Source organism: Macaca fascicularis, chromosome 14, assembly GCF_037993035.2.
Source record: "Macaca fascicularis isolate 582-1 chromosome 14, T2T-MFA8v1.1".
NCBI lineage: Eukaryota > Metazoa > Chordata > Mammalia > Primates > Cercopithecidae > Macaca > Macaca fascicularis.
The window spans coordinates 15407343-15423933 of NC_088388.1; the positions used below are offsets into that span (position 1 = coordinate 15407343).

A 16591-nucleotide genomic window follows, 5' to 3' on the forward strand; every position below is an offset into this window, starting at 1 on the left:
AGTGAAAGTAGAAAATGAAGAAAATGTATAAATAACATTTTCAAGCTGTATTATCCATTCAACATATAATTATTGAGTGTCTAATATTTGTACAACATTAGGCTTGCTTATATGGGATGATCAAAATGTAAATAAAGCAAAATGGCTGCCCTTGAATTTATAAATAATAATGATGATTATCTTTTATTAGGTTACCATTACTATGGATAGTTCATTGTGATATCTTACATTACTATTGCATTTAAACTTACAGCAATTCTTTTGTCTAAGTATAATAATTATTCCCATTTTTCAAATACAGAAATTGGGGCTCAGAGAAACTATATATTACCTAACATCATGAAGCCAGGAGCTAGAATTATTCAAACCACATCACTTCCCTTCACTGCTGATTTCACATTGATACACTGCCCCTCCTCCACATGATATAGTATAATGTGCAATACGCTAAGTGGCATTAGAACCATTCAAAGTATTATTGAAGTTCAGCTCAGGAAAAGAGACCAACTGAAATAGATACCGCTTGTTAGCTGTTGGAAAAACAGCAGAGAGCCATTTCTGCCCTAGGTGCTCTTATTATTTGTAGCTGCCTACTCATATTTTTCCCCCACGCTTGTGACATTGAGGTGGGTTTGTGTGAATAATTTTTACTGTAAGTGGTGCTTCTGGGTAGAGATTTCTCTTCAAATCTCATATTCAATAACAGGAAATATTAAAATTTGGCACGTTGAAACAAGGTCACACATTACGTCTTTTCCACCTTATTTAATATGAGTTGGTCTGGGAAAAGAAGTGGAATGAATGCCCTTTGCAAATTATGTCTGTTTATTAAAAGGGTTTTGTGGAAATATATGGCTTCTCCCAGATTTCACATTAGCTTTGAGAAATATGAAAAAGAGACAGGCTTAGACTTTCATAATCATGCCCAAATTCACAGGAAGGCGTCTTAGATTTCCAACAGCTTGGGATCACATGTTTTCTCATACCTCCACCCGAGCCAGGAAGAAACATATGATAAAACACCTTGTTTCCTTCAAGCCTCATACTTCTCCTGATCAGATAAGGATAGAAAAACCAATAGTAGAGAGGGCTTTGTTTTCCAAGGTATATCCCTCACACTGTCATACTCAGGCCTCTGTTAGCCCTTTGCTCCATGGGTAATTTTTTTCTTTCTTCATTTCCCATCATATCACTAGTTTTGAGAGTTACATTGACATATCACTTATTCAATACCCCAGGAGACACTGAGTGTAAATATTAGTTGGTGCAAAAGTAATTGCAGTTTTTGCCATCAAAAGTAATGGCAAAACTGCAATTACTTTTGCACCAACCTCATAAATATATGAATGAATAAATGGCTTATCTCCCTACCTTAATGATTTCTAGTCCCAAGAATTCCTTGACACTTTCTTGTGAATTTGCTGAAAGAATTGAATTTTCATTCCACTCCTTCTGAAAATAGCTCCACTTCCTCTGCCATTTTTCTTCAATAGTATCTTACATAGTTTGGCCCAACTCTTGGCAGGTAGAAATTGAGGTGTAGATATTAATGAGGAGAAACTTGGTAAAAGTGGAGAAAAGAAAAAGAACTAGTCTTGATCCTTCCAGTTTCTAACTCCAGTCCTGATTACATTAGATTCATGGCTCAGAGTGTAATTTAATTTATCTTCAGTCTGATTCTTCCCTCTTTACTTGTAACTCTCCACAGAGAAATACTGTTAGCTCAATGACCTGGGAAAATCACTCAGTGTTGATGGAATTTGTGTTCCTGGCCTATCCTTCCTGCCCAGAACTGTGTATTCTGTCCTTCATTGGGGTCAGCCTTGTTTATGGATTGATCATCACTGGGAACATCCTCGTTGTAGTGTCTATTCACACAGAAGCCCGTCTATGCACACCCATGTACTATTTCCTGGGCAGCCTTTCTGGGATTGAAATATGCTACACTGCAGTGGTGGTGCCCCATATCCTGGCCAACACCCTACAGTCAGAGAAGACCATCACCCTCCTGGGCTGTGCCACCCAGATGACTTTCTTCATTGCACTGGGCAGTGCTGATTGCTTCCTCTTGGCTGTCATGGCCTATGACCGCTATGTGGCCATTTGCCACCCCTTACAGTACCCTCTCCTCATGACATTGACTCTTTGTGTCCACTTGGTTGTGGCATCAGTCGTCAGTGGTCTGTTCTTGTCCTTACAACTTACAACTGGTAGCCTTCATCTTCTCTCTGCCATTCTGCCAGACTCGGGACATTGAGCACTTCTTTTGTGATGTGCCACCAGTCATGCATCTTGTTTGTGCTCAGAGTCATATTCATGAGCAGTCAGTGCTGGTGGCAGCCATACTAGCCATTGCTGTGCCTTTCTTCCTCATCACCACCTCCTACACCTTCATAGTGGCTGCTGTGCTCAAGATCCGCTCGGCTGCTGGCCGCCACCGGGCCTTCTCCACCTGCTCTTCCCACCTCACTGTGGTGCTGCTACAGTATGGCTGTTGTGCCTTCATGTACCTGCGCCCCAGCTCCAGCTACCACCCCAAGCAAGATCAGTTCATCTCACTGGTGTACACATTGGGAACCCCACTGCTCAACCCACTCATCTGTGCCCTGAGGAACAGTGAGATGAAAGGGGCCATAGGGAGAGTTCTTACCAGGAACTGCCTTTCCCAGAACAGCTAGGAAAGATGAGGAGACAACCTATCAGGCAAGTAGTTGGTTCTAGCCCACCAAATCTCTATGAAACTGAAATTTCTATTATTTGGTGTTAAAACTCATCTAAAAGATGGTATAAATTATATGGATACTGTTTAAGTGTGCCAAAGATTTTTAAATGTTTCTACAATTTGACTCAGTAATTTCTCTTCTCAAAAATGAGCATAAAGTGATATAAAGTGGCAAGTATAATACTTTGTCCAGTTACCAACTGCGAAGAGATAGCTCACTCAATAGATTTTAACTAAAATATATTTTAAAAAGATTATCTGTAGTGATTATGGGTAAGGAAACCAATAAAATGTGGAATGGAACTAACATGCTAGCATCTCAGCCCTAGACTTAAAAGGTGTGCCATAGAAGAAGGATGCAACATTATCAGAGTCCAGTGACAGCTAGATCTAAGGAGATAAACCACTTGGTAGAAACTGTGGCGTCAGAAATAAAAAGAAACTATGGCCGAACTATGGCCATGCAAGGAAGAGACAGGGAGGTAAATACCCCAGAGTCTCTCTGCTCAAAATCTTCCATTTCTTGCCCTGTCTCCACTGGCCAAGCTCAACTGGCCGCAACTGGGGAGGGGAGACTGGCTGAATCAGTCCACAGAAGTCAGTCTCCTAGGGCACAGGGAAAGGCAGACAAAAACCTTGAGAACTAGTGTCAAACAGAGAACAATCAGAACAAAGGTTGTTTAACGTAGTATCATATATAAAAATGAAAATAGGCTGGGTGTGGTGGCTCATGCCTGTAATCCCAGCATTTTGGGAGGCTGAGGTGGGCAGATCATGAGGTTAAGAGTTTGAGACCAGCCCGGCCAACATGGTGAAACCCCATCTCTACTAAAAATGGAAAAATTAGCCTGGTGTGGTGGCACGTGCCTGTAATTGCAGCTACTCGGGAGGCTGAGGCAGGAGAACCGCTTGAACCTGGGAGGTGGAGGTTGTTGTGAGCTGAGATCGTGTCATTGCACTCCAGCCTGGGTGATAGAGTGAGACTCCCTTGGTCTCAAAAAAAAAAAAGAAAAGAAAAGAAATTAACCTACTTTTCCTATAATAAGGTATTGGTTAAACAATTACTATATAAAAAGATATTATTTAACCTCAAATTTATATTTTCAAATACTAGTTGTTAGTAATAGATAACATTAAGTGCTTCCTGTGTGCCAGAAATATATATTCTATCAATCTTCAAAAAGCTCATTAAGACTATTATCTCTGTTTTTTAGATAAATGGGAGAGTTCTCAGAAAACAGACCCAGACAGTGAAGCCAATACAATAGTTTCTACTTACCCACAGGTTTACTTTCCACAGTTGCAGTTACTCATGGTCAATGCAATATAAAAATATTAAATAGAAAATTCCAGAAATGAACAATTCATAAGTTTTAAATTGTTTCCTGTTCTGAGTAAAGTGATGAAATCCCAAGCCATCCTGCTCTCTCCCACCTGGGAATGAATCGTCCCTCCCTTTGTCCAGCGTATCCACACTGTATACACTACCCATCTGCTACTATATATTGTGTTCAGTACTATCCACAGCTTCAGGCATCTACTGTGGGGGTCGTGTACTGTATCCCCCTTGGACAAACCCAGACAATGTATCATCTTAATCATTATCATTAGGCTCTGTTGCTCCTCCCAAAACTGCAGGGAAGCTGTGTTGCTTGAGGCACCAAGTGAAAGGCAGGGGAACAGAAGGTGGTGTGGTCAGAGATGATGTCAAAAATAACAGAGTCAAGATCATAGGGATTTACAGGTCAAAGTAAGAACTTTGATTTTACTCTAAGTAAGATTCAAAGACACTGAAAGGATTTGAGCAGAGGAATAGCACTATGAGGCTTACATGTTAAATGAACCACTCTGCCTGCAAAGTAGAAAATATAGTATTTTAGAGGAATATTGAATCAGAATCTTTTTACACATCTATTGTAACAATCTAGGCAAGTATAGACAGCCTACCTTTCCTCAGGTTCCATATTGTGCATCCAACCAATCTCAAATTGAAATTTTAAAAAGAGAGATAACATACAAAATGAGAAAATATACTTGCAAGCTTACACAAAAGTTACAACTGAACAAGCAGAACTCAAATATAAAATCGAAGGGAAAGTACTGGAGCCTAGCAGAGAACTCAGGGGAAGAAGCCGGAGCACAGAAAAAGATGGGAACCAGAGGCTGGCAAGAGATAAGCTAGGAACACCAAGGGAGTTAGTATTTCATTGAAAGGGTAGTTGGGAATGTTTTAGCTCCCCTTTCCTCTGCAGCGGACCACCAATATCTAAACTGTCAGAGAACTCTTCTGCCCTCATGAATTGGGGGAAATATTTGCAAATTATGCATCTGATAAAAGACTAATATCCAGAATCAACAAGGAACTGAAACAACTAAACAAGAAAACAAATAACACCATAAAACATAGGCAAAGGACATAAACAGACATTTTTCAAAAAACATATACAAATGGCCAAGAAGCATATGAAAAAAAATGCTCAACATGATTAATCATCAGAGAATGCAATTTAAAACCACAATGAGATACTATCTTCAATTGGCCAGAATAGCTATTATTAAAAAGTCAAAAATAACATGTTGGTGAGGATGCAGAGAAAAGGGGACACTCATACACTGTTGGTGGGAATGTAAATTAGTTCAACCTATATGAAAAGCAGTTTGGAGATTTCTCAAAGAACAAAAAATAGATCTACCATTTGAACTAGCAATTCCACTACTGTGTATATCCTCAAAGGAAAAGAAATCATTATATCAAAAAGACACTTGCACTTGTATGTCTATTGCAGCAGTGTTCACAATAGCAAAGATAGGGACTCAGTATAAGTGTCCATCCATGGGTGACTGGATAAAGAAAATATGGCATACGTATATCATGGAATACTACTCAATCATTAAAAAAATAAAATCATGTCTTTTGCACCAACATGGATGCAACTGGAGGCCATTGTCTTAAGTTGAATTACTCAGAAATAAAAAGTCAAATGCTGCATGTTCTTACTTGTAAGTGGAAGCTAAACGATGTGTACATATGGACATAGTCCATATAGAATGGAATAATAGACATTGGAGACTTAGAAAGGTGGGAGGGTGAGAAGAGAGTAAAGGATGAGAAATTACCTAAATGATCAACCATATATGACAGACCTATAGCTAGTATCATACTGAGTGAAAAAAACTCAAAGCTGTCCCTCTAAGATCTAGAATGAGGATGCCCACTTACACCACTGTTATTCAACATAGTACTAGAAGTCCTAGCTAGAGCACTCAGACAAGAGAATGATATAAAGGGATACAAATTGGAATGTAAGAAGTCAAATTATCTTTGTTTGCAGATGACATAATTTTATGTTTGGATAAAAACCTAAAAACTCCACAAGAAAACCATTAGAACTGATAAACAAATTCATTAAAGTTGCAGGATACAGAATCAACATATAAATATCAGTAACATTTCCATATGTCGACAGTGAACAATCTGAAAAAGAAATTTTAAAAGTAATCCCACTTACAATAGCCACAAATAAAATTAAATACCTAGGTATTAACTTATTGAAATAAGTGAAAGATTTCTATAATAAAAACTATGAAACACTGATAAAAAAAATGGACAAGGACAACAAAAAGTGGAAAAATATTCCATGTTCATGGATTGGAAGAATCAATATTATTAAAATGTTTATACTACCTAACGCAATCGACAGATTCAATGCAATCCCCATGAAAATACCAATAACATTCCCCACAGAAATAGAAAAAAAAAATTTTTTTAATTATATGGAACCACAAAAGACCCAGAATAGCCAAAGCTTTTCTAAGCAAAAAACTGGAGTAATTACATTAGCTGAATTCAAATTATACTATACAGCTATAGTAACCAAAACAGCGTGGTACTGGCATAAAAACAGACACAGAGATCAATGGAACAAAATAGAGAACCCAGAAACAAATCTGCACACCTACAGTGAACTCATTTTCAACAAAGGTGCCAAGAATATACACTGGGGAAAAGACAGACTCTTCAATAAATGGTGTTGGGACAACTAGACAGCCATATGCAGAATGAAACTCTTAACTGTCAACATATTCAAAAATCAAATCAAAATGGATTAAAGACCTCATACTATGAAACTACTGCAAGAAAACATTGGGGAAATTCTTCAGGACATTGGTCTGGGAAAAATTTCTTAAGCAGTACCTCACAAGCAAAGGCACCCAAAGCAAAAATGGATAAATGGGATCACATCAAGTTAAAAAGCTTCTGCATGGCAAATAATACAGTCAACAAAGTGAAGAAACAACCCATAGACTGGAAGAAAATATTTGCGAACTACCCATCTGACAATGGATTAACAACCAGAATATATAAGAAGCTCAAATAACTCTATAGGGAAAAAAATCTAATAATCCAATTTTAAAAATGGGTAAAAGATTTGAATAGACATTTCTCAAAAGAAGACATGCAAATGGCAAACATGCATATGAAAAGATGTTCAAATAATTCATCATCAGAAAAATGCAAATCAAAACAACGAGGTATCATCTCACCCCAGTTAAAATGACTTATATCGAAAAGACAGTCAGTAACAAATGCTGGTGAGGATGTGGAGAAAAGGGAACTCTAGTACACTGTTGGTGGGAAAGTAAATTAGTACAACCACCTATGGAGAACAGTTTGGAGTTTCCTCAAAAACTAAAAATTGAGCTACCACATGGTCCAGAAATCCAGAAATTTTCAACAAACGTGCCGAGAATATACACTGGGGAAAAGACAGACTCTTCAATAAATGGTGTTGGGACAACTAGATAGCCATATGCAGAAGAATGAAACCCTTAATTCAAGAGAAAGAAAATCAATATATCAAAGAGATATCTGCACTCCTATGTTTATTGCAGGAGTGTTTATAATAGCTAAGATTTAGATGCAACCTAAGTGCCCATAAATGGATTAATGGATTAAAAAAATATGGTACATATACACAATAGGGTACTATTCAGCCACAAAAAAAGAATGAGATCCAGTCATTTCCAACCTGTACAGAACTGGAGATCATTATGTTAAGTGAAATAAGTCAGGCACAGGAATACAGACATTGCATGTTCTCACTTATGTGCTGGATCTAGAAACCAAAACAATTGACCTCACAGACGTCGAGAGGAGAAGGATGGTTACCAGAGGCTAGTAAGTATAGTGGGGGGTTGAGGTGGGGAGGTAGAGATCATTAAGGGGTACAACAAAAAGTTAGAAACAATGAATAAGACCTACTGTTTGATAGTACAACAGGGTGTCCATAATCAATAATAACCTCATTGTACATTTTGAATAACTTATAAAGTGTGATTGGATTATTTACAACTCAAAGGATGAATGCTTGAGGAGATGGACACCCTATTCTCCAAGATGGGCTTATTTCACATTGCATGCCTGTTTCAAAATCTCAAGTACCCTATAGATATGTACACCTACCACGTACCCACAAAAAGTAATTTTGGAAGACACATGCTAATACCACACCATTTTATATAAGAGACCTAAGCATCAGCAGATGTTGATATCTTCAGTGTTTAATGGAACTAATCCACCAGGCACACTGAGGGATGACTCTAATTATATTCTGGATGTATTTTGAAGGTAAATCGAGTACAATTTTATACAGACTATATATGGGGCATGAGTAAAACAGCAGAGTCAAGTGTAACTCTAAAACATTTTTTGATCTAAGAAAGTAGAATGAGATGTCACTTACTAAAATGAAAAATCATGTGAGAAAATCAAATATAGTGGAGAAATTTAAGAATTATGTTTTGGGTATGTTGCATTTGAAAAAACTTTTAAGTATTTAGCTCAAGAGTTCAGAAGAAAGGTTATAACTACCAACAAAATTTAGAAATCATTAGCATATAGATGGCATTTTAAATTCCCTCTCTTCATTTTTATCCTCTCAATATTCTTTGCTAGACTCTCATTATTGTTCTGACACCCAAATGTTGATATGCACCAGGGCTCAGTTCTTGATCCTTTTTTTCTTTGTCTTTACTAACACCTTAAAGTAACTTCATTTGGTACCATGGTTTGTAATATATTTAAAATGATTGAAAGGGCCTCATGTAGATTAATTAATCAAAAAATCAACAATGTTATTAGCTATGACCTCTGCCTTAGAATCACTGACCACAGCAGGCTTCATGCTACTGAGCTTGAAACAATGTGTCTTTGCAATTACTGTGGAACATGCTTGATTATGCATTTTGAACTTGCCATTACTAATTCTACTGAATGAAGCTAGAGTTTTATCAAGAGATTTAGAGAAAAGCAAAACACATCTAAATATAGGCTTTTTGTGCGCTTAACTGCCTTTACTTATATATGTACTCAGAACCAAATAATCCCTTCTGGTTAAGTAGTTAAGGTAGTTAAGTAGTAAAGGTAGTAATCACTCTTTGGAATGATCATTGCCATGAACATAAAGGGCAAGCTATACTCACACACATGGATTTTGGATATTTTGGGCCTTTATGGATAAATTCGATGTACTTATTTTGGCTTCAGTAGAGACCATTTTACATGCTATGGCCTCTGCCTGGAAACACCCTTCTCACCATCTGTGTGGCTTGTCATCTCTCAGATTATAGTCTAATATGGTCTCAGAGAGGTCTTCCTTGAACACCCTTACTTAAAGTAGCATTATTTCCTGTCATAGCCATCACATCACTTTCTCATTCTTATTCCCCCAATGCTCTTACCTTATTCCACTTTTTATATTTAGTGATCACCATCTAACACACTGTTAAATATTATTGCTATTATTATTTATTACTTATTGTCTGTCTTCCCCCTGTAAAACTGTAATCACAAGGAGGGCAAAATTTAGTTCTATCTTGTACACTGGTGTATCCCAAGCATTGAGGATAGGAACTTGACTTTTAGTCAAAATTCATTAAATATTTTTCCCATGTTGAATAAAGATTTATTATTGATGATGAACATGAGACAGAAAAACTAAACATGGCTAAAATTTAATGGCAGCAGTGAAGAAAAAGTACATAATTTTAAGTATATGAGGTCTGCATGGAGGCGAAAAGAAAAAGAAACAAAACAATTTAAAAAATCACGGTTAGGCTAGCAGTTGAAGATACAGCTACGATTACCAAAAAGAAAGTTTTAAAAATTAGGAAAGTATCATCAAAAGGAAAACTTGATCAAGAACCAAAAATATGTAGGATACCAATAAATAAAGTCAAAGGTCAAAAATAATTGTGGAAAAATCCTTTATAAATGTTTTACATCTCAAGAAAAAGGTATGGTATAGAGTATTTTAGTTCTAGTGCTCACCATAAATTATTCTCAGAATGAAAAGCAACAGGTCAGCATTTAAATTCCAATACAAAGGTCTAACACCATCAAAGGCCTGAAAAATTATAAGAGGTGAATGCCTTTTCAAATGCACAAGCATTAACATAAAAACACACAGGTTGTGAAAGCTCAAATGAATATGGTGGTGTCAAATAAGTATGACACCACCCAGAGAAACCAACAAACTTCCAGCAATGGACCCAGAAGAACTGAGGATCTATGAAATAGTGTGACAGAGAATTTAAAATAAACCTCTAAATAAAGTTCAGAAAATCACAAGAAAATATGAATATGAAACTAAATAAAATTTGGAAAATAATTTAGAAAATAAGAGAAATTTGATTTAAAATATCAATAAGTTTAAAAATGGAGAATATTTTATGCTTATGGATAGAAAGAATCAACATCATTAAAATGGCCACATTGTCCAAAGCAATCTGTAGTTTCAATGCCATTCCTATTCAACTACCACTGACATTCTTTTCAGAACTAGGAAAACTATTTAAAAACATTCATGTTAAACAAAACAAAACAAAAAGCCTAAATAGGCAAGCAATCCTCAGCAAAAAGAACAAAGCTGGAGGCATCATACAACCAAACTTCAAACTGTACTACAGGGCTGTAATAACCAAAGCAGCATGGTACTCATACAGAAACAGACACATACACCAATGGAACACAATAGAGAACACAGAAATAGGGCTGCACATGTATAACTATCTGATCTTTAGCAAACCTGACAAAAACAAGCATTGGGGAAGTATTTCCTTTTTAATAAATGGTGCTGGGATAACAGGCTAGCCATATGCAGAAGATTGAAACTGGACCTCTTCCTGACACCAAATACAAAATTTAACTCAAGATGTATTAATGAGTTAAATGTAAAACCTAAACTATAAAAATCCTGGAAGACGACCTAAGCAATACCATTCTGGATATAGAAACAGACTAAACAGTGTAAGAGTTCATGACAAAGATGTGAAAAGCAATTGCAACAAAAGTAAAAAAAAAAAAAATGACAAACGGGATCTAATTAAACTGAAGAGCTTCTGCACAGAAATAGAAACTATCAACAGAGTAAACAGACAAACTACAGAATAGGAGAAAATATTCACAAACTATGTGTCCAACAAAAATCTAATATCAAGCATCCATAAGGAAGTTAAATTTACAAGAAAAAAATAACCCCATTAAAAAGTGAGCAAAGGACACAAACAAGCACTTTCCCAAAGAAGACACATGTGAGCAACAATCAAATGAAAAAAGCTCAACATCACTGATCACTAGAGAAATACAAATCAAACTACAATGAGATACCATCTCACACCAGTCACAATGCCTGTTATTAAAAAGTCAAAAGATAACAGATGTTGGTGAGGTCATAGAGAAAAATGAATGCGTATACACTGTTAGTGAAAGTGTAAGTTAGTTCAGCCATAGTGGAAGACAGCATGGTGATTCCTGAAAGACCCAAAGAGAGAAATACGATTTGATCAAGCAATTGTGTTACTGGGTATATACCCAAAGGAGCATAAAACATTCTATAATAAGGACACATGCATGCATCTGTTCATCACAGCACTATTCACAATAGCAAAGATATTGAATCACCTAAATGCCTATCAATGATAGACTGCATAAAGAAAATGTGGTACATATACACCATGGAATACTGTAAAGTCATACAAAACAATGAGATCATGTTCTTTGCAGGAATCTGGATGGAACTGGAGGCCATTATTCTTAGCCAAGTAACACAGGAACAAGAAAACCAAATACCACATGTTCTCACTTATGAGTGGGAGCTAATAATGAGAACACATGGACACACAGAGAAGAACAACACACACTGGGGAATTTGGGAGGGTGAAAGATGAAAGGAGGGAGAGGATCAGGAAAAACAACTAATGGGTACCAGGCTTAACACTTGGGTAATAAAACAATCTGTACAACAAACCTCCATGACACAAATTTACCTATGTAACAAACCTGCACATGTATGTACCCTGAACTTAAAATAAAAATAGATTTTAAAAAGTGGTTTACTTACCAAAATTACAATATTAGAGTGTCCTGAATTTGTCCGTTTTCTTTTACCGACAAGTTTTATACCTTCAGATGTTTACTTGTACATATTAGCAACCATTTCTTTCAGACTATAGAATTCTTTTTAGTATTTCTTATAAGACAGGTCTGGTGTTCATAAATTCCCTCAGCTTTTTTATTTATCTTTATTTTTCTGTCTTGTACACTATCTTTCCTTCAAGTTTGAAGGATAGCTATTCTGGGTCCAGCATTCTTGGTTGGCAGCTTTTTTTTTTTTCCTTCAACAATTTGAATATAGCACCTTACTCTCTCCTGGCTTGCAGGGTTTCTACTGAAAAATCTGTTAAAAGTCTTATTGAGGCTCTGTTAATTGTGTTGATTGTTTCTTTCTTCTTGTTGCTTTGAGTATTGTCTTTGTCATTAATTTTCACTTGGATAATTACTGTCTGGGTAGAATTTGGTGAATTCTGAGCTTCTTGTTACTGGACGCTGTTGTCTTTCTCCAGATTTGGGAAGTTGTCAACCATAATTTTATTAAATGTGCTTTCAAGATCTTTTTCTCTCTCATTTTCTTTGGGAATTTCAGTTATGCAGAGGTTTGTTCACTTGGTGGTATCCCATAATTCTTGTAGACCTCCTTCACTTTTTAAAATTCTTTTTCTTTCTGATCTGCTGATTGGCTAATTTTATTTGTTCTGCCTTGAAGGTCATTAATTTTTTTCTTTGTTTCATCAAGTTTTTCATTTGCTATTGCATTCTTTATTTATAAGATTTCTACTTTCTTAATTTAACTTTTTAGTTCAAGGGTACATGTGCAAGTTTGTTACATAAGTAAATTTGTGTCATGGGGGTTTGCTGTACAGATTATTTCATCACACAGGCATTAAATCTAGTACCCATTAGGTATTTTTCCTGATACTCTCCCTCCTCCCACCCTCCTCTCACCAATAGACCCATATGTGTTCTCCTGTATGTCTTCATCATTTAGCTCCCACTTATAACTAAAAATATGTGGTATTTGGTTTTCTGTTCCTGCATTAGTTTTCTAAGGATAATGGCCTCCAGTTCCACCTGAGTTCCTGCAAAGAACATAATCTCATTCTTTTTTATGGCTGCGTAGTATTCCATGGTGTATATATACCACATTTTCTTTATCACAAAACAAGTCTTAACAAATTTTACAAAATCAAAATCATGTCAAGTGTTTTTTCTAACTGTAATGGAATGCAGCTAAAAATCAATAACAAAAGGAAATCATATAGGAAATCAATAACAGTTGGAAATTATACAAATTCGTGTAAATTAAACATGTTCCTGCACAACAAATGGGTTAATGAAAAAATTAATAATGAAATTGAAAAACTCCTGAGACAAACAAAAATGGAAACACAATGTACTAAAACCTATGGAATACAACAAAAGCATGTAAGATGAAAGTTTATAGTAATGAACACCTACATCAAAAACTAGAAAGACTTTACATAAACAACCTAGTTATGCCTCAAGGAACTGAAAGAGAAAAAACAAAACAAACTCATAATTAGGAGAAAAAAAGAAATAAAGAGCAGAGCAGAAATCGGTGAAATTGAGATTTTAAAAAATATGAAAGATTAACAAAAGAAAAAGTTGTTTTTTTAAAAAGTAAACAAAATCAACAAATTTTTTAGCTAGACTAAAAAAAAGAAAGAAGACTCAAACAAAATCTAAGAAGAAAAAGAAACCATTACAACTGATACCATAGAAACACAAAGATCATTAGACTCTATTATGAACAACTATAACCAACAAATTGTAAAACCTAAAAGAAGAATAAATAAGGTCCTGGGCAAATTCAACCTACCAAGATTTAACCATAAAGAAACAGGAAATCTGAACATGTCAGGAATGTTATAAATAAATAAATAAATAACACATTAATGAGTAACAAGACTGAATCAGTAATAAAAAGTCCCCTGTCAGAGAAAAGCCTATGGCTAGATGGCTTCACTGCTCAATTCTACAGAACACTTAATGAAGAACTAATTACCAATCCTACTCAAACTATTCCAGAAAGTCAAAGAAGAAGGAATGCTTCCAAAATCACTCCATGAGGCCAGCATTGCCCTGACACAAAAACCAGGCAAGGAGACACACACACATACACAAAATATAAAACTACCGGCCAATATCCCTGATGAACATAGTTGTAAAAACCAACAAAATACTAGCGAACTGAATTCAAGAACACACTAAGATCATTTACTATGCTTCTAATCCCCAGCAAACAGTCATCCTAGGTTGGGCTTAATCCCCAGTAAAATTGCCATATTGCCCATGTCTTCATGAAGTTTGAATGTTAAATAAATTATATATTCACTTTTTAAAAAACTAAAAAACACTGATGAAGGAAATTGAAGAGGAAACAAAAAATGGAAACCTATCTCATGCTAATGGATGGGAAGATTAATATTGTCAAATGCCCATACTGCCCAAAATGATTTACAGATTCAGTATAATCCCCATCAAAATACCAATGACATTCTTCACAGAAATAGAAAAATAAATCTTAAATGTGTATGGAGGCAATAAAGGCCCTGAAGAGCCAAAGTAATCCTGAGCAAAAAGAACAATGTTGGTGCCATCACATTACCTGACGTCACAATATACTACAAAACTATAATGTTCAAAACAGGATGAGATTGACATAAAAACAAACACATAGACCAGTGGAGCAGAATAGAAAATCCAGAAATAAATCTATACATTTACATCCAACTTGTTTTTAACAAAGATGTCAAGATCCTACACTGGGGAAAGGATGCCCTTTCAATAAATGGTGCTAAGAAAACTGTATTTCCATATTCAAAATAATGAAACTAGGACTGTATCTCTCATCATTTTCAAAAATTAAATCAAAATGGATTAAATACTTAATGCAAGACCTGAAACTTTGAAACTACTAGAAGAAAACATTGGAGAAATGCTTCACAACATTGTTCTGGGTGAAGATTTTATGGAGACCTCAAAAGCACAGATAAAGCAAAAACAGACGAGATTACATCAAGCTAAAAAGCTTCTGCATGACAAAAAAAGACAATCAACTCAATAGAGTACCAGAATGCAAGAAAACATTTGCAAACTATACATCTGACAAGGGATTAATAACCAGAATATATATAAGCAACTTTAACAACTCAATAGCAAGAAAACATATAATCCAATGTAACAATGGCCAAATGATCTGAATAGACATTTCTCAGAAAAAAATATACTAATGGCCAACAAGTATATGCAAAAATGCTGAACAGCACTAATCATAGGGGAAATGCAAATCAAAACCGCAATGAGATATTATCTCACCCCAATTAAAATGGCTGTTATCAAAAAGAAAATATAACAGATGCTGGCAAGGATGGGGGAAAGGGGAACGCTAGTAAACCTTTGGTAGAAATGTAGATTAGTACAGCCAAAGTGGAAGTTCCTCAAAAAAGTAAAAATAGAACTACCATATAATCCAGAAATCCCACTGCTGGGTGCACACCAAAAAAAAAAAAAAAAAAAAAAGTATATCAAAGACATATCTGCATTCCCATGTTTATTGCAGCACTATTCACGATAGCCAAGATATGGATTCAACTTAAGTGTTCATTAACGTATAAATATGTAAAGAAAATGTGACACATATACACAATGGGGTACTGTTCAACTATGAGAAGAGGAATGAAATCGTGTCATTTGCAGCAATATGGGTGGAACTATGGAGGTTATTGTGTTAAGTGAAATAAGCCAGGCACACACACACAAAAATCCTACGTTCTCACTTATTTGTAGAACTAAAAAAGCCGATCTCATGAAGATAGAGAGTAGAATGATGATTACCAGAAACGAGGAAGAATATGAGGGAGGGGGCAATGAAAAGAGGTTCATTAACAGGTACAAAAATACAGCTAGTGAGAAGGAATAAGTCATGGGGTTTGAAAGCACAGTAGAATTACTATAGTTAACAAGTATTTATATTTCAAAATAGCTAAAAGAGAAGATTTGAAATATTTCCCAGCACTAAGAAATGATAAACACTTGAGGCAATGAATATCGTAATTACCCTGACTTGATCATTACACATTGTGTACATGCATCAAAATATCACATGTACTCTCTGAATATATATAATTATATACCAATTTAAAACTGGAATAAAATGCATAGTTCATAGAATATTAGAGATAGAAAGACCCATGGAGTCCATGTAATACCAAATTTCATATCACAAATGAAAAAGCCCATAAAAGAGCTTTCCTACTTGCCTGAGGTCAACAGTTACTAATGGCAGAGCCATGACTAGACCCTAGACCTCCAGATGCCTACCCTGCTGTTAAGTTAGTTCATTACACATTTCATGAGCTCAAGTTGCAATGAATGTCAGCCTTCAACAACTCACTGGTAAAATTTTTCTCGAATGCAACATCAGTAAGTCTCTGTTGGATACGGGAAAG

At 35.7% G+C, this 16591-nt stretch overlaps 2 protein-coding genes across 2 annotated transcripts in view; both read left to right on the plus strand.

The window, feature by feature from the left end:
• The window catches only part of LOC123566762 (olfactory receptor 10Q1), a 63831-nt gene that overhangs the window by 34514 nt on the left and 12726 nt on the right, over window positions 1-16591 (plus strand). The gene's annotated exons all lie outside the window — the stretch shown is intronic.
• OR10W1 (olfactory receptor family 10 subfamily W member 1) lies at window positions 1727-2700 on the plus strand. Its single transcript, XM_005577798.5, is given in 2 exon segments — window positions 1727-2194; window positions 2196-2700. Coding segments are annotated over 2 exon segments (951 nt in total). The 3' UTR covers window positions 2679-2700.